Source organism: Lipotes vexillifer, unplaced genomic scaffold (genome assembly GCF_000442215.2).
Source record: "Lipotes vexillifer unplaced genomic scaffold, Lipotes_vexillifer_v1.1 scaffold1467, whole genome shotgun sequence".
NCBI classification, from domain to species: Eukaryota; Metazoa; Chordata; class Mammalia; order Artiodactyla; family Lipotidae; genus Lipotes; species Lipotes vexillifer.
Window position 1 is genome coordinate 506,997 of NW_006783896.1, and position 19,004 is coordinate 526,000.

Consider the following 19,004-nt stretch of genomic DNA (forward strand, 5'->3'; position numbering starts at 1 on the left):
TGCTGAACCCAGACCTCAAGGAAGGTCACTGTGGGTCAGAGGAGGGCCGGCCTCAGTGGGGAGAACTGGAGAGGGGAAGATACAGGTGAACTTGGGTGATCTGGGGACTCCCAGGGGGTACTGTCCGGCCAGCACCCATTCCGAGCTCCGTGAGCAAGCCCACGGTAGCGTGTCTGTAACGGCCACGGTACCCTGCCTGCAGCTTCTGAAGCAGCTCTGCTCTACAAGGCGTAGGATGAGTGGAGCACATAGATGACTGTAACGAAAGATGAAGTTAACGAGTGTGTGTGAAATGGAGATGCAGGCAATAGCAGACCATGTCCCCGAGGCTAGGTGGCCGGCAAGAAAGTAAGTGGGGAGGAAAATAGCTTAATGGAAAACTGAGATTACACTTAGGAAATAAAACTAAAAATATGAGATTATAGACACTTTGGAGGTAAATGCTTTCTCCACTAAACTGTATCAATAAACTGAATTTTATCATCAGATGGTCTTTTGCCACTATTTCCAAACACATTAGACGAATTCAGCTTGATAAATTCTGACAATAGACATAACAATTTGTATCTCATGTCGATATGCATTCGTTATATGAATTCTCCCCAAACTCTTAATCATCCCAAAATGCTGGTCCACAAAAATAAGAATAAAATTATGGGTTCCTTCCACGTGGGCTAAGGCCTTTGCTATGAGTCACAGTCTGCTGGTGGGTGCCCCGTGGTTCTTCCTGCATAAACTACACCCGTAAGACATTCTCTGACTTTCCAGTTCTGTGTTTTGACAGCAGAGCCAGAACTTAAAGGTACTTGGGAAGCAATGTGTATGCAGACACCCCTTCGATTTTTTTCAGGTTTTATCCCAACCCCTTAGAGTTGTCTGACCCACTTCTAAACTGACGGCAATATATTTAGTGACCATCTTTCACTGACTCTTTCCAGAGCACTCAATTTTGTTGTAATAGACATAACTCTCTTTTTGCACTCATATTTCATTGGCTCACGTACTACTAGAATATGCACTTAGAGTCCACATACCACTGGCCTAAACTGGTCTGGGGATAGATACAACTGTCCCTTGGAAAGCTGATGACCCAACTGCTGGGAGCAGAAATGGCCCTTGGGTGAACCGCAGAGGCTGCGGGGAGTGGGGTTGTGCTGTGGGCAGCAGGAAGCGCATCTCCCAGGCGGAATGGAGAACCGCAGCTGGCTGGCCAGTCGGGTCAGCACAGGTTGGTCAAGAGAGTTATAACTGTATGTACAAGGAGAACCATTTGCAGAGGCAGAGACAGAACCCGAATCAAAAACAAGTAGCAACTCAGATAGAGAAATGGCCAAATAACTGACGTGACTTCCATCTCATGGACCACTGCAGATATTCAAACATCTCTCTTTCTATTGACTTAGCTGGATGGCCATGATTGTTTCAGGTTATAAGATTAAGTCGTAGAGTAACATACGTGGTGTGATCCCATTTTGGCAAAAAAAGAAGGAATAAATGAAGGAAGAAAGGGAAGGAAGGAGAGAGAGAGAAAAGGAGGGAGGGAGGAAAAAAGGAAGATAGACTATTTTCATATGTTTCTATAAGTCCTAAGAAATCAAGAAACAAAGGGAAGATTCACTGCAAACTTTTCTCAGGAGAATGCAGTGGGGGAAGGGAGATGATCAATTTTTTCTTTATATACCTCTATATTTTGTTTCAATGATCCTATGTTACTTCTTTTTTTTTTTTTCCTTGCAACACGCGGGCCTCTCACTGTTGCGGCCTCTCCTGTTGTGGAGCACAGGCTCTGGATGCGCAGGCTCAGCGGCCATGGCTCACGGGACTTGCCGCTCCGCGGCATGTGGGATCCTCCCACGTCCCCTGCATCGGCAGGCGGACTCTCAACCACTGCACCACCAGGGAAGCCCCCTATGTTACTTCTTTAATTAAAGAGCTTAAGAATATGAAGTAAGAAAATTAAAGTCAACTATATCTCAATAAAGCTGGGGGAGAAAAAGACTTGTAAAAAAATTAAAAAGAGCTTCTGAGCCATCCTCAGGGATAATGTAGCTCCCAGCCCCATCTGTCAGGGCGTAACCGTGACCCCCTTGGGCTGTCCCACTTCTCCAAGGACACAGCACATGTGGGCAGGCTGGCCCAGCCCCTGACCCATGTGGTAACAGCCAACCTCCATGTGGCCACCATGCTTTTTCAAAGCCCATTGACACGTTATCTAAGTCATCCTCTCAGTGGCCCTATGAGGACAGTAGGATGTAAACAGTCTTACTTAGAGCAGAGGAAACTGGGACAAATGGGTGGTGATGTGCCCAAGGTCAGGTGCTGGCCCCACGGGCGCCACAGTCATGGGCTCCCCGGTGGCTCTGCAGGTCAGTGGGGTAACCGGCCTTCTGAGGAGAGTAGAGCCTGGTCTGTTCCATAGTCCGTGGTCACAAAAGGAGAACACACCAGCAGCAAACTCATTGATTTCTATTTCCAAGCCAAGGGTATGAAGCAAGCTTACTCACCAAGTATAATACTTAGCCATGAAACAGCCAGGGGTTCTAATGGCAGCTGTTGTAATTGCAGCCACACTTTACATCTGGTTGATAAAGTACGTCGAGGACCACTGCCTTTACGGTCACAGCTGCAATGTCCCGATAACAAACCGGGACGTATCCCCTCCACGTATTTAAGAATCAAAATAGTTCACATTTGAGGTCTCACCAGATATTTAAACAGGGCCCCTCCTGAGTGAGAAAAATGAGGTTCAGGGAGGTTCGTAGGTAAAAGCCATGGGACCCCGACCCAGATGTAGCTGACCTCAGACCCAGGATGCCAGGCCGCTCACTTTCTACACTGAGGACTGACAATGACCTGCACGTTACGTTTCACCACATACACTATTTTAGTTACGACACACTTTCTTCTTACTTAGTTGGTAATTTGCATTTTAATTCTGAAAACCTAGGGAATACAAAACTTCAGCATTTCCAGCCCCGTGGTTCTGTTAGTTTGGCCAAATTGGTGTGATATTTCCAGATCGAGAGTAAAATCTGCTGAGGTGACCGGAGCCCCACAGTAGTTAACCTTCCATTACACGGCACGCTGGAGAGAATCGCCAGCGTGAGGCCTCAGCGAGCAAGGTCTGAAGTTCATCGCTGCTGAAGAACTGCTTAATTAGGTATCTTTCAGAAAACTGCCGCCTCTCGGAAAGGTCGGCCCGGTTGTGACAGCTGCGTGGATGTACACAGGGAGAAAGACGCTGCACACGATTAGAGCCAATGAATTTTTAACGCCTGGGTAATGATGTTCTCTGGCCCTGCACCTTGATGAACTGATGTACTGCCACGGGGTGGGTGAGAAACAACAAATCAAACAGGCTCCTATAAGAAAAACTTGCCTTTTTTTTCATGAGATGCTTAAAACATTGGGGAGGGGAGGCAGGGCAGGTCTTGGAGGGGCCACGGGGAAGAGGGAGGGCAGAGTTCCTATCCTTAGCACGAACAGCAATGTCTTCCCATCACTTTCCCTTTATTTGCTGACTTTAGTGGTAACGTACTGAGCAGTGGGCTGTGTTCCATTCACACAAATAACGAAGAACTGTCATTATTTATTGAGCAGGTATTAATAAGTGTGTGACCTCTGCTCTTGGCCTCATCACTCCCCTGGGGACCAGCACTTTCTCTTCTCTAAGACCCTGGCCAGAGGTTCTCATGATGGCTGGCCAGTGACCTGTCGCTGGATTTTGAGCTCAGGGTTAATTAGCAAATCTGCAAAGCACAGAGGAGCAGTTTTTCAATTTGAGAAGAACTCATCTTCTAAACAATCTTCCTTTATTTTTTTTTTATTTTTTGCGGTACACGGGCCTCTCACTGTTGTGGCCTCTCCCATTGCGGAGCACAGGCTCCGGACACGCAGGCTCAGCAGCCATGGCTCATGGGCCCAGCTGCTCCGCGGCATGTGGGATCTTCCCGGACCGGGGCACGAACCCGTGTCCCCTGCATCGGCAGGCAGACTCTCAACCACTGCGCCACTAGGGAAGCCCCGAATCTTCCTTTATTAAAAGTGAATTCTGAAGAGAGCCTTGCTCTGGAGGTGCCGGGCCTAGATGACATCTCAGGTTACAGGACTGTTGCTAAAATTACTCAGGGGCACAAACCAGGGGCTATCTAGAGGCACATGATGGTAGCTGGACCCTGTCAACAAGGAGCTCCAACAACACCTAAAATAAGTACATCAGTGGCAACAAATGTGTGAGTTTTGTCTTCCAGAGGGCAGCATGGAGTGACCTCCAAGGATCTCCAAGCCCCACGCGCTGTCGGGACTTATTGTCCTTGGGGCTTCTTGATGGAAGCCAGCAGTGTCCATGATACATTGGTCTCAAACTGGCTGGGGAGGAGGGGCTGGAGCCTGCCATTTTGAGTGTGCTGGGGAGGAAGGGGGACCACTCACCATCTGCAGGACATCAGCGGAGACCATCTGCATGCAGCACATGGCTGTGGCCAGCGCACACACGATGGTGGACAGGACGTTGAGGGCACACACGCTGAAGAGCAGTTCCTGTGGGAAAAGATGCGGGAGGACGTCAGCGTCATCTTGGCAACGCAGATGGCAGGCTCCTCGGCATTGCCGTCAAGGTCCAGGATGAGGATGTTAAATGTGGGTTTCTTTTTTCATCATCAAAACTGGCCTTTTATAGACACATTTGTTTATTCTTGGTTTCTACATGGTTGATCAAATTACTCTTAGATACTAAGTGATGTATTTTACAATTTTGATAATTATTAGGTAGTCACTGTCTAAGAAAATCTTCAAATGGCCAACGTTTGAGTAGGTAGGCAATCTTTGTCAATTATAAAATGTAACTGAAAATTTTGATAAGAATTCCAAGCTTTTTAAACTTCTTTTCTTGAGATAACTGTAGATTCACTTGCAGTTGTAAGAAATCATAGAGAGATCCTGGATACCCTTCCCTCAGTTTCCCCCATGGTAGCATCTTATAAAACTATAGCATGATATCATAACCATGATTGACAATGATACAGTCAAGACAGAGAACATTTCCATCACCACAAGAATCCACCCTCCCTGCCCGTGTTGCCCTTTTATAGACACACTCAACTCTCTCTCCCTGTTCCCCACTCAATCTCCCTATCCAGACCCCTGTCAACCACTAGTCTGGTCTCCATTTTTATAATTTTGTCATTTCAAGACTGGTATACAACTGGAATCATAAAGCATGTAACTTTTCAGAACTGGCTATTTTTACTCAGCATAATTCCCTCAAGATTCATCCAAGTTGATGCATGTATCAATAGTTCATCCCTTTTTATTGCTGAGTTCCACGTTTGTTCATTCTCCAGCTGATAAATAACTGGGTTGTTTTCAGTTTGGGGCTATTACAAATAAAGCTCAGGAGCATTTGTGCACAGGTCTGTGTGTGAACATGAGTTTTTATTTTGCTGGGATAAATGTCCATAAGTACAATTGCTGGGTCATATGGTAACTGAATATTTAGTTTCATAACAAATTTCCTAGTTGTTTTCCAGAGTGGCTGAAACATTTTACATTCCTACCAGCAATGTATGAATGATCCAGTTTCTCTGCCTCCATGCCAGAATTTGATATCACTATTTTATTTTAGCAATTCTGATAGGTGTGTAATGATATATCATTGTGGTTTTAATTTTCATTTCCCTCACAGCTAATGATCTTTCAAGTGCTCATGTGCCATCTGTTTATCCTCGTTGGTAAAGTCTCTGCTCATAACTTTTCCTATTTTCTAGCTGGATTGTTTGCCTTTTTTTCTTTTTTAACTGAGTTTTGAGAGTTCTTTGTGCATTCTAGATTCTAGTCCGTTGTCAGATATGTGGTTTGCAAATTATTTTTCCCAGTCTGCAACTTATCTTTATCTAGCCCTAGATCATGGTGATTTTCTCTTTTCTTTTCTAAAAGCTTTTATAGTTTTATGTTTTACATTTAAATCTGTGATTCATTTTGAGTTAATTTTTGAATAAGGTGTGAGGTTTAGATTAAGGTTTATTTTTATGTTTTTAATTTTGATCTCTACATATTCATTGCTAGAATATAGAAATATGGTTTGTATCAATATTTGTATTTATCTAGTATCCTGTGACCTCGGGATTTTCTTCCATGTTTAATTTCTTCCTTCCCAATTTGTATGCCTTTCATTTCCTTTTCTTGCCTATTAGCACTAGCTAGAATTTCAAGTATCGTGAATGAGAATAAGATGAATAAGATGCCGAGATGAGATATCTTTGTCTTATGCTCTCAGAGGGTTCACTCACAGAATTTTAACTATCCAAATACAATTCATTCTTCTTTAGATAATTTACTGTCAAATCCATGCCAGAAATAGAAGAAAAAAAAATAACCACGATTCACAAAAATGACCAAACATTTAGAATAATTATATGTCCTTCAATATACATACTCATACACTACTCATACGATAAATGCAGAAAATACTGTAAACACTCAAAAAATTATTAGGAAAAATGGATCTTTCACCAGAAAGACCATGGTATTAATGAGGTTAGTTTCAATTTTCTAATCAAGGGGTTGACAAATCCTCAAGACAAGGTGGGACATACTCATTATATTTCCTCGTTAACATGAATTGTACATGCACTGTGAATGTTTCAAATGATGGTCTAGTCTGGGAGCAGGTCTTGCTCATGGATACTTGAACCCATGTGTTCTAATCAATAGCATCCTTTAAGAAAGTTCCCCAATTTTCTGTGGCTGCTGTGACTACAGAAGTCTTTGCCCAATCCCCTTCCTCAGAACCTGCTCATTTGTTCTCAAGACTGCCTGTAAAATAGCCAGAAAGGGTGTGATTATGATAATATTACAGAGGACAAAGTTAACATACCATGCAAATGTGAATACAGAGAACAGAGTCATGTTCTGGAGATTTGTTAGGTAGAACTGAAGCAAGTCTCAGCTTAGGGCTAATTATTCTCCACTCCTGAGGTCAGAGTGTTCTGAGAACTCTGAACAAATGTGGGAAGAGTTGCTACTCCCAAATCTGAGTACTGGACACTGTAACCTCTAATCCTTTTCTCAGACTCAAATAGTTTCTTCATGTGCATCGGCTAATCAGCATTCAACTGAATACTCCAGGGGGACCCTCTGAAGATCCCAGGGTTCTCTCCCCTCCACTATTCTGTCCTGAGAACTCTCAACCCCAGGCCTCGGTCTCCCTCAGACCCTCAGCTCTGTCAGCTCAACTCAGGGAGTCTGAAGGGATCCCCCTGAGTTCCCCATCCTGCACTGTCCCCTGGAGACTCTCCCCTCATTGGCTGACCATATTTCAAGGATCACTGTCCTTCACTGTCTGATGTTCAATGTCTTCATATTTTGTCAGGTTTTTGTTGCTGTTCTTGTTTCAGGTGGGAGTTTAAGTCCAGTCCCTGTAACTCTGTCTTGACCAGAAGCTCTTGGTGGCTCTTAGGCTCATGTAAGTATCCTCTGTAACATTCTTAGGGCCACCTCAAGTGTCCTCTATGAAGTTGCTAAAGACAGAGTAGGATGGGAGCTCAATTGTGGGAAACGGCAGGCACAGATGGGGTTGGGAAGAGGCTACGGTGTTTGGATTTTATTTTGTAGGCAATGGGATACTTCTGAAGATGTTTGATGTTGGGAAAGAGATAACGCAGCCTGTTTTCACAAATGATAGAGACCTTTTGCAGAACCTGGGACATAGTTGGTGCTGACTGTTGAAGTGAATGCCCTTCTGAAAGTAACATTAATTTTGAATATAGTCTCATTTGCAACCAAGTAAAACTACTCACAAAAAATAAACACAAATCATACCCTTTTGTTTGAATAAGCGTCATGAGGCAAACACTGCTTTATGTCTCATGGAGCATATTCATTGGAATCACACACCAAAAAGACTTCTTTTTTTTCTTCTTCTAGCTGTTTAAATACATGGCTTTTTGCTAGATAACTACACACCTGGAATTGTGTCTATGTGTTTCTTCAGAATTCTCTTTCTGGCTTAAATAATACCTTTACCTCTGCCCTTTGATGGGCAAGCACTGAAATCCAAGTTCTATAAAATCTCTTTACAAGGTCATTCAAAATGGCAAGCGTGAGGACAAGGTGGGTCTTGCATGGTGGATCCTGAGTTTTGCTGCTGGTCACTCTGCATACTTCCTCGAATACAATTAAGGAAATCATGTCTATAACGAATCAAGTATAAAACAAAAACAAAAGGAGATACTTAGGGAAACCTATGAATGATAAATTCTTTAAAAATTCTCTCCAAGACGAGTAAATTCCGAATATTAACAACACAACAGAGAAAGGTGACAGCCAGGAGAAATTACACATTAAGAAACATATAAAATTTAGGATTTTGATTCCCCTGTTGGTTGAAAATATTATTGTCCAGAGGACAAAGGGTCTTATATTCATTACTATTAGCTAATTCACCAGTTTATTTTTTAACATGTTTTTGTTTCTTTGAATAAAAAAGGGATTCCAGAGGAGACTGTTATCAGGCAAGGTATAATGAAGGAAGATGAGGAAAGGCTCATAGCGTAAAAAATAAGCGATGAAACCCATGGCTAACAATAACTGTACATGTGTTATAATTACAAGGGATGGGGTTGGGCTTTATCAGAATTATCCTCTGGAAGCTTCCCAATTACTTGACACAGTAATCACTATCTTAGGGAGTCTTTCATGGCAACAACTGGAGTTCAATATGGAAAAACAGGATGTTAGGAAAGGTCAGTGGACGTGGTGCGGAGCCTGACGAAAGAAACCATGCCTGTCATCTTCTCTGTCCAAGGTGGGAAAGACCAAGTCAAGAACTTGGGTATGCCCTGATCACTCTTCACCCAGACCACTTTCTGGGGTTGAGTTTGCAACAGGCATCCTGGAGGAAGGAGGTAACATGTCCACTGGACAAAGTGGAGGCTCACTACAAAGGCAGCAGATTCTCCAAGCTCAGTGCTCCCTTTCTGTAATGCCCATCACATGTGTGGGCATCCAAGAGGGGCCTTTGTATCTTTCCCTGTGACTTGAGGGGCATGAAGAACTGACACAGCATGAAGCTCTGGCCACTGCTTTTGCCATGAGTGAGAAAGTCCTTTGTCTCTGAACAGGGAGTCTCATGTCTTCTGCCAGAGAAGTAGGTGCAGCAAATTCTAACAGGCTAGTTTGTTAGCTTGAAAGCAAGTAAAATCTCAGACCCTGCACAATTCCTGACAGCATGTTTCGCTCTTCAACAAGAGCAGAGACCAGTCTTCTGCTATTCTTTAGAGTAGAATATCTCATCAAAATAGGGGTCTTGGTAAATATATGTTTGAAAAATGTATGGGATATTTCATTATTCTTTTCTAAATTTTCAGTTTAGACTAGAAGGAAATAACAGGCTTAGTTTCCAAATTTCCAACCACACACCAGAAAAATTTACCATCACCTTGAAATAATGTTTTTTTTCAGAGTCTTACATCAAGATTCTGCAAAAACTCTTGGTCATATGATCAGTGTGTGTGTGTGTGTGTGTGTGTGTGTGTGTGTGTGGAAAATCTGTGACTTCCATTTTTCATAAAATTTCTCAAGTGATGAGCCCATCCTGGAACAGATCACATGCCATTTGCCATTTAATTTGTCTCTAGAAAGCAGTTCTTTGTGGGGCTGGCTGGAATACTGATCCTACAAAAGGAGCTAAAATTAGGCTGTCACATGGAGATGGTAAGTGATTCATGGGGGAATCTGTGAAAGCTGTAATTTCAAGACACAAACATTCTACCTGGAATCCCTATAAGTTTAAGAATTTTTAGCCTTGCTCTGGCCTCTCATGTACCATCAACAACACAAATGTTACTACAAGAGGCCAGGTTTGCTCCTCACACAATATGTGCTATTTGTTCAAAGGCACTTTTAACTTTGAGCAAAGATCCATGAGGAAATTTACACACTCTCCACAATGGTGCACAACTGCACCTTATTTGGGAATTCAAAACCTGTCCTCTGCCCTCTGAAGTAATAGCTTTTAGCCTTTAGCTGAAGAACGTAGATTGCCTAATTATAATATGTATAAATAATTATAACTCATAGACTATTTTCTTACAGTTCTATCAAGTTTGAAGATCAAGGAAACTATTTGCCACTTTTCCAGTATTCAAGGATGAGTATTCAGGCAAAAAATATGTTTCTTTGGTGTGTGTGCAGGGGTGGAGGGGATGTACACATACACATATATTTTAATCTTTTTAAAATTCTCTTTAGATTTATTTTTTGATCCAGTGGTTGTTCAAGAATATGTTATTCAGTTTCCATATATCTGTGAATTTTTCCATTTTTTTGCTGTCATTGATTTCTAGTTTCATTTCATTGTGGTCGGAAAAGACACTTAGTAGATTTCAATCACCTTAAATTTGTTAACACTTGCTTTGTGACCTAACATGTGATCTATTCTGGAGAATGCTCTGTGTGCACTTAAGAAGAATGTGTATTCTTCTGCCGTTGGGTGAAAAGTTCTGTATGTCTAAGTCTGCTGGGTTCATTTTGTTCTAGCCCACTATTTCTGTATTGATTTTCTGTCTGGATGTTCTATCCATTATTGAAAGTGGATTATTGGAGTCTCTTACTATTACTGTATTACTAATTTATCCTTTCAAATCTGTCAATATTTGTTTTATACACTTAGGTGCTCTGATGTTGAGTGCATATATATTTACAATTGCTTTATCTTCCTGTTGAACTGACCCTTTTATCATTATGTCATTACCATCTTTGTCTGTAGAGACAGGTTCTGACTTAAAGTCTACTTTGTCTGATATAAATATGGCCACTCCTGCTCTCTTTTGGTTTCCATTTGCATGAAATATCTTTTCCATCCCTTCACTTTTAGCCTATGTGTGTCCTTGAATCTGAGTTATTTTGTAGACAGTACACAATTGGATCTTGGTTTTTGGTTTTTTACCCATTCAGCCACTCTGTATCTTTTTATTGAGGATTTTGTCTTTTTACATTAATTACTGATATGGTAGGATTTACTGTTGCCATTTTAACTGTTTTCTGTTTGTCTTGTAGTACTGTTTTCTCTCTTTTTATCTCTTGCTGTCTTCCTTTGTGTTTCATCCTTTCTTTGTTCTTGTTTCTGTATTGATAGGTCTTGATTCCTTTCTCTTTTTCTTTTAATTTTATAGGTATTTTCTTTCTGGTTACCACAGGTATTACATAAAATATAGTTATAACAGTTTTTTTATATATATACATATATTAATATACATATTTCCTATAAATTCTAGATTTCTAAAAACTCACTGTGATCCTAATTAGCCTCTAGCTTTAAAATAAGATCAAACAAAGAATTATCCTATATTTATGTGAATTTTAAAAATAAGTTTTGTCAAGAGATTTTTGGAAGAGAAGGGGCCTGCACACATCAAAATGTATTATAAATCTACAATAACAGAATAGTATGACATTGATAAGGAACAGAAGAGAGTCCAGATATAGATCCTTAAAATAATGAAAAAAGTGGCACATTACATAACTTGTGTTGGGATAACTGACTATTTTTAAAAAACGAAAAGACAAATCTATATGTGAAAAAAAGAAGAGGAAAATTCTTCCTTGTGAACCTAAATGCAAAAATCCTAAGCAAAATACTAGCAAAGTTAAATCCGATAGCGTATTAAAAACACATTATGACCGAGTTTGGTTTATTCCTGTGTTACAAGAATGTTCTAACATAAAATAATCTAATGGAATTCACCACATTAAATGAGAAAAACCATATGATAATCTATTAAGATTAGATGTCAAAACAGCAGTTGATATGTCAACACTAGTTTAAAAGCTCCTAATAAACTAGAAATAGATGAGAGCTCCCTTAACTTAAAAAACTCTACAGAAAATACCAGGAAGGAGATGGGGATGGTGGCCATTATCACTTCTATCCAACGCTGTACAGCAGGTCGTGGCCGTTAAACTGAGAAGACATTAAACAGAAGTAAACTGGGGGAGAGATCAAGATGGCGGAACAGAAGGACGTGGTGCTCACCTCCTCCCACAGATATGTCAAAAGTACATCTACACGTGGAACAATCCTCACAGAAAACCTACTGAACGCTGGCAGAAGGTCTCATACGTTGTTCGTGAATTCCATATTTGTGAATTCAACTACTTGCTAAAATTTATTTCTAACCCCCCAAATCAAATCCCATGGCACTTCTGGGGTCATTCGAGGTCATGTGTGGAGCAGCAAAAAATCTGAGTTGCCTGATGGGCATATTCTCAGCTGAAGCTGAACCAGGCAACCTCTGCCTTCTCATTTAACTCATACTATAAACAAGTGTCCTTTTCCAGGTCTATTTACATGTGTCAGATAAGCTTTGCAGAAGTGTGAGTTACCGTGCTGTTGGCCTCAAGTTCAATGTTAATGAATCAACAATAAGCATACATAAAGCAAGGTCTGTACTGACTAGCTGATAAAAATGTTGTGACCAGAGGCTTGCAGGGTCCTCACCTTGTATCTCCCCTGGGAGCAATGATCCTGTGTTCACTAATCCAGTGTTGTTGCAGCTTCATAGAAATAACTACTTCAAATAAAGAGAATCAAGTGTATTTGTTAAACAAGATCTAAAAGGCACAAACCGTAAAGGAAAAGATTGATAAAATCAGCTATTTTGAAATGTGAAAACTTCTATATGAAAAAAGACACCATAAAAAAAGAAAAAAAGGTCTACAGACTGAGGAAGTATTTGCAATATGCACAGTCAAGAAAGGATTAGTATATAAGAAATCTCTAAAAATAAAAAATAAAGACAAGCCAATATGCAAATAGCAAAAGATATGAACAGGTAACCCAAGGATGAAGTAACACGATGGCTCTTAACATGAGACTGTGTTTCTCCTCCTTGTGGTCAGGGGATGCGTGTAACTCACTTAATGAGGTACCATGTTCCTCCCCTCACGATGGCAGAAGGAGAAAGCTTGGTGAGGACGTGGGAAATGCAAATCCTGATGGAGAGCCGGCGGCGTGCACGTTAGCACAACCTCTTTGCAGAACAACTTGGCGATTCACAATAAAGCAGAAGATGCCTAAGGCCCAGGACCCAGCAATTCCACTCCTAGGAATGTCTCCTGGAGAAATGCTCACACAGGTGCCCAGGGAGACATATACAAGGATATGCAGAGCAACGCTGCTGGTGATACAAATGTCTTTGAAGGCATCCAGATCTCCATCCACAGGGGAAAGGGAAAATAAATCATGGTCCATCCACACAATGGAAGACTGTGTAGCAGGGGAAACAGACCAGAGACCTGCCACCAAACGGACGACTGTCACCAAATGTCCCCTGAAAGGAGGGAGTTAAAGGTGAATCCATACAAAAAGAATAAACACCATCTGCGTGAATCTGAGACCAGGCAAAAACTAACCTCACTGTTTAGGGACACAAATATATGATGAACAGCAAAGGTGCAGGGGACATGAGATGCAGCGAGGGAGGGGGAGGGGAGAGGCACTTCCACTGAGCTGATGATGCTTTCTCGTCTAACTCACATGATTGACGCGCGGGGGTTCACTGTGTCACTTTTCAGACCATTCTGTGTATCTCAAATATTGCCTAGAAAGAAATGTTCACAATAAGTCCAGACAGTGCATCTGCTAAAAAGAAAGAGACCCATCTGTACACACATCAACGCACGCACCACCACCTCTATCAGCTGGTCTCCCGCAGTACACAGCAGGCACACTCAGTGGCTGAAGAAAAGGTAATGAGTCATCTCTGTGCAGGGAAAAGCAAACTCACAAAGAACACCCCAAACCAGCAGCAGCAGGGAGTGGCTAGCACCCCAGGTACAAAGGAGGGAGCCAGGTTCCTAGGACCCAGCAGAAATAGAGCCCAGAGAGGGGCCCCTCCACCAAAGCAGGTAAAAACTCACAGCCTGCGAAAGGAGGAGGCTGGAAACAGATGGCCTGACCTCTCTTTCCATCCTCCCATCTCCTGCTGGTGCCTCTCACTGGGCAAACCCAACCAGATGCAGAGAGAAGGGAGTCTGGGTGATGCAGAATGCAGAGACCAGCTTGAGGGGCCAAAGCGAGGCCAGACAAAGGAGGACAGGAAAAGGAGGGGGGATGGGGCAAAGAGAAATAACCAATTATCAATACTTAGCATAGCTATCTATCAACTATCTCTATGATTAATTGAATAAAGCAAAGTTGCTAATACAGTATTAATAAAGCTCCTGGTTTAGGTTAAATTTTTTACATATATAAATGCATTTTTTGTAGAAAAAAAGTCTAGAAGAGAATGTATTCATTGCAGGATTATCTATCTATATACCTGTCTATCTATGCATCTATCTACTTATCTATGATCCATCAATTATCTATTGAGTTAGTTTTTAAAACTTTCGCAATGGTCAGTTATTGCTTTTATAATGGAAAATATTCAGTAAGCTTCTTTTTCAGTCAATGGAGTGTTGAGGAAAAGCCCTAAGGTTTACTGTATAAAATTCTCAGAATAACTGTGGGAATCTGTCATAAGTCTCGACATTCAGGATCAGTCTTAATGCTACAAGTTTTCTCAAATAAATGCCAAGTAACATAAAAATAGGTGACGGCAGCGGGGGATGGGGCGGGGGGAACCCAGATGACAAAATTTTAAACCAATCTTCCAGGCAAGAGAACTTTTCTCGGCTATGATCAGTTTCGGTTGTTTTATCCACCAATATAGCAACTCTAAAACAAATGCTTTGAAAAAAAAATAAAATGCCAGGGGAGGGACAGATTGGGAGTATGGGACTGACATATACACACTGCTGTATATAAAACAGATAACCAACAAGGACCTGTTGTACAGCACAGGGAACTCTGCTCAATACTTTGCAATAACCTAAATGGGAAAAGAATTTGAAAAAGAATAAATACGTGTATACGTAAAACTGAATCACTTTGCTCTACACCTGAAATTTACACAACATTGTTAATCAACTATACTCCAACATAAAATAAAAATTAAAAAAACAAAAAAACAGAACAAAACAAAAAAACAGAGAAAAACCAGAGACCAGTGGTTTGTTACTGGCTCCTGGAGCTAGTGCTGAAGTTGGGACGAGAAAGCCAAGGCAGCAGGAAGCTGCCAACCGTGGACACGGCCTCAGACACAGCCAAGGGTTATGAAATGAGCATCTGTCAAATCCACATGATGGGGGTGGAAGTTTGGCCTGTTCCTGACATCATACCTAGTTATGAAAAGGTTCCATTGGCAACATCAACATGCTAGGCCAGCGGCCAGGGGCAGGCACATTCCTCCACCCAGGGCAGGGGTGCAGCCCCTGGGGTCAGGAGCTGCCCACTGTGGTGCGTCCTGGGCAGGCCCTGCAAGAGGCGCTGGGCAGGGAGCACCGCCTCCACGTGGTCACACAGGGGACCGGGATGCCCAGGAGGGCGGGGCTCAACATCCACACGGTTCCTGGAGAGCCCCAGAGCTGGTGCCGTCAGTGAGGGGTGCTGACTGCTGTCAAGACCAGAGGGGCAGGGGGGACCCTCTGAATAAGGGGAAGGACAGGGCGGAGCTCACCCCACAGGAAACCAACCACACGTCTACATGGAGACCAGCACACCGCCTACACGGAGACCACTGCGAGGCAGACCCATGCCCTACAGAAGAGGCTGCTTCCCTCATCTCTTCACCTGCCAATGCCCGGAGGGACAGGACCTGAGAGGGACAGGATGGACATGTCCCAGACCTCGGCCCACAGGTCCTGTGGCAGAATAAGAAAAAGGGACCAGGCCCCCCTCACAGGAATGGGGCATCCAAACTGCATGTGGAGGGAAGCTCTGAATGAGATCAAATTCTGTGTCCGGACCTGGACGTGACCAGAAGTCAGAGGGGCAGCCCAGGCTGCATAATTTAAGGAGGGAGATTCTGCCGGCACCTCGGAGGCAGTGACGCCTAAGGACTCAGTCACCCGAAGGAGCTCTGCGAGGCGGGGGACCCAACACCCCCGGGGGCAGAGCAGGTGATCAGGTACTGCTAAAGTGACTTAAGTGCTCCTACTTCAAATAACAGTGCTCCAAGAGGTGTTCTGTTTCCACGTGGAATGATTTAGAACCCACTGCAGAGCACAGGCAACTCTACTCACTACTCTGTAATGACCTACATGGGAGAAGAATCTAAATACAAAGTGGATACACGTATATGTACAACTGAATCACTTTGCTGTACAGCAGAAACTAACACAACACTGTAAATCAACTATATTCCAATAAAAATTAATTTTTAAAAAATTAAAAGAAAAAACCAACAACTTTGCAACTTTCGACACCATGTTGTATGCTTATTGGAAAGCCATTTAGAATCTTTTTTGTGTGTGTGTTAAAACACTCCTGTCATCTATAAGCCTGAATGCTAAGGTCTAGAAACCAGTACTGACCACGGTGGACAAGGTCCTCGAGGGTGGCTGTGGGGCACATTTCCGTGAACCTCAGTTGACTTCAATTACTGGGCTTCATGTCCTACTGCAAAATAAATTCCCCAGGACATAAAGAGCAGAAACAACCCCTAATGTACCTCTTTTGCCTAGGAATTGAGGGCCAATTAGATATGAGCCTGCTTAAAAGAAAATCTCAGCCTTGAAGGAATCAATTAGTTGACAGGATAAATCCACACAGTCACAAGGCTATCGATTTAGCTTTGACTATGCAAGACAGTCACTGTTAGAGTCCTCTGTCTGGGTAAGCGCCGTATTAATCCAGCATCCACTTGGCACAACTGTCCTTTAAGGCCAGGAAGGACAGCTACACGGTCATCTGGGCATCTGGAGGGGGTGCATCTGAACAGAGGGAGGTCAGCCAGCGAGGACGCTGTGGGAAAGGAGGACCCAGACTGCAGTAACTGTCCAGGGGTCCAGACCCCCTGAGGAGGGGCACTGGGGTCTCACCTGGCACAGGCCAGCAGGGATGGATGCAGAGATACATCCGTCTCTGGAGTAGGAGCCCCATTCCCGAGGCTTGGCGAGCAGAGCCTAGGGCGATGGGAGGATGGGGTGGGGAGGGCGGGGGAGGACCAGAGAGGATCACAGGAACACAGACTCCTATTCTTGCTCCACGGCGATGCCATCCATGCCGTTGGTGAAGCCAAAATCCTAGCGTCATCCTTGGTTCCACAGGTTCTGCACACCCCACATCCAAGCCCTCCGTGCCGTCTGTCAGTGCAGCTGCCAAGTTCACCTGGAATCTGTCCTCTGCCCCGGCCGCGCCTGTCTGCCCTGGACTGGGCGGTGGCCTCCCCAGTCCCCAGTGGCCACTCCTGCCCGTTGGCAGTGCACGCTCCAAGAGCTGCAGGGTCCCTGCTTCCTCCCAGCTTATCGGATGTCTACGCAGCTGATCAGATCTCCGCTCCTTCCCTGGCCTTCTGCTCCCTCCCGCCCCCTTCCTGCCTTGCCACCAGGGCAGTGCTCTCCCGTTCTCTCTAAGTACCAGCTCCACCTCATCCAGCTCTGGCCCTGGGGACACTAGCCTGCCTCTCTAACTTCCAGCTCCCAGGCTTGGGCAAGTGGCCGGGAAGGTGGCAGAGCAGGAGGGTCCAGGAGAATGCTGGACGCCAGGACTGCTGTAGACCAACTGAGCTCGTCAGCAGGCACCAACCCTGTTCAGTCCCTCAGCCTCTACATGACCATGATAGAAGATGGCACTGAAGCCCCCCGCCCCCAAATCTCCCTGATTTTCTTTCCATCACTTCCTGTTCACACCACACAAAAGATCCATGGGCTGGAAGCCTCCAGCCCCGCTCTCTTCCTGCCGGGTGTGTGGCTTTGAGAGTCTTCTCATTGTTCTGTGGCCTGACTGTCTCATCTGTGAGGTGTGGACTGGCCCAGATTTGAAACTGAAGTAGGTCAACTCCTAGGGGTTGGCAAAGGGAACCCGCCTGGGAGAGCTTCTGCCAGGCGTGTGCAAAGCTGAATGTAAAGTTCAATTAGCTCACTATGGGGGGTTCTGGAATGCAGAGGAGGAAGTTACCAGCCTCAGAGAAGGCTGGGTACCATTCATTTTGCTGTCTTCTGTGACTGGTTATCACGTTTGCCTTTATTTCAGTCAATTCAGAAATGCACCCATAATGTTCATTTCTGGGGACAAACACAACCAAAATGAGTAAGTTATTTATCTATAAACATTATGAAGCATTTTCAGGTATTTAACAGTTGTAATAACTACCTGTATTTATATTAATTACTTTCAAATGTTAACTACATTTTTAATTGCTTTAAAATAGGTCTTAGAATCTCTTTTCTTAGCAAGTACACAATTGATTTTAGCTATTTATAAGTGAAAACTCTACAGTTAAAATTACTCTCTTGGGGGCTTCCCTGGTGGCGCAGTGGTTAAGAATCCACCTGCCAACGCAGGGGACATGGGTTCGAGCCCTGATCCAGGAAGATCCCACATGCCTCGGAGCAACTAAGCCTCTGTGCCACAACTACTGAGTCTGCGCTCTACAGCCTGCGATCCACAACTACTGAGCCCGCGTGCCACAACTACTGAAGCCCACGAGCCTAGAGCCTGTGCTGCGCAACAAGAGAAGGCACCACAATGAGAAGCCCTTGCACCGCAACGAAGAGTAGCCCCCGCTCGCCTCAACCAGATAAAAGGCTGCGTGCAGCAACAAAGACCCAATGCAGCCAAAATAAAATAATAAAATAAATAAATTTATAAAAAAAGTAAAAACAAAGTAACTTTAATAATATATTTTTAAAAAAATTACTCTCTTGATAGCCAAAAAAAAAAGAAAAGAAAAGAAAATCCTGCTCTTTCATTTTGATGAATGTGGGAATATTTAAGATTCAAGAAAATGTAGTAGTCCTTATTTTAAGCATTATTATTTATTTATTTATTTATTTATTTTGCAGTACGCGGGCCTCTCACTGTTGTGGCCTCTCCCGTTGCGGAGCACAGGCTCCGGATGCGCAGGCTCAGCGGCCATGGCTCACGGGCCCAGCCGCTCCGCGGCATGCGGGATCCTCCCAGA

The 19,004-nt window shown here is 43.6% G+C and overlaps 1 protein-coding gene across 1 annotated transcript in view; it reads right to left on the reverse strand.

Annotated features, from left to right (window-relative positions):
- ENTREP2 (endosomal transmembrane epsin interactor 2) overlaps positions 1-19,004 on the reverse strand; it is a 372,877-nt gene that overhangs the window by 25,242 nt on the left and 328,631 nt on the right. Inside the window, exon 5 of the mRNA XM_007456424.1 lies at positions 4,432-4,539. Coding sequence (XP_007456486.1) covers positions 4,432-4,539 — 108 coding nt within the window. The remainder of the gene's footprint in view (positions 1-4,431; positions 4,540-19,004) is intronic.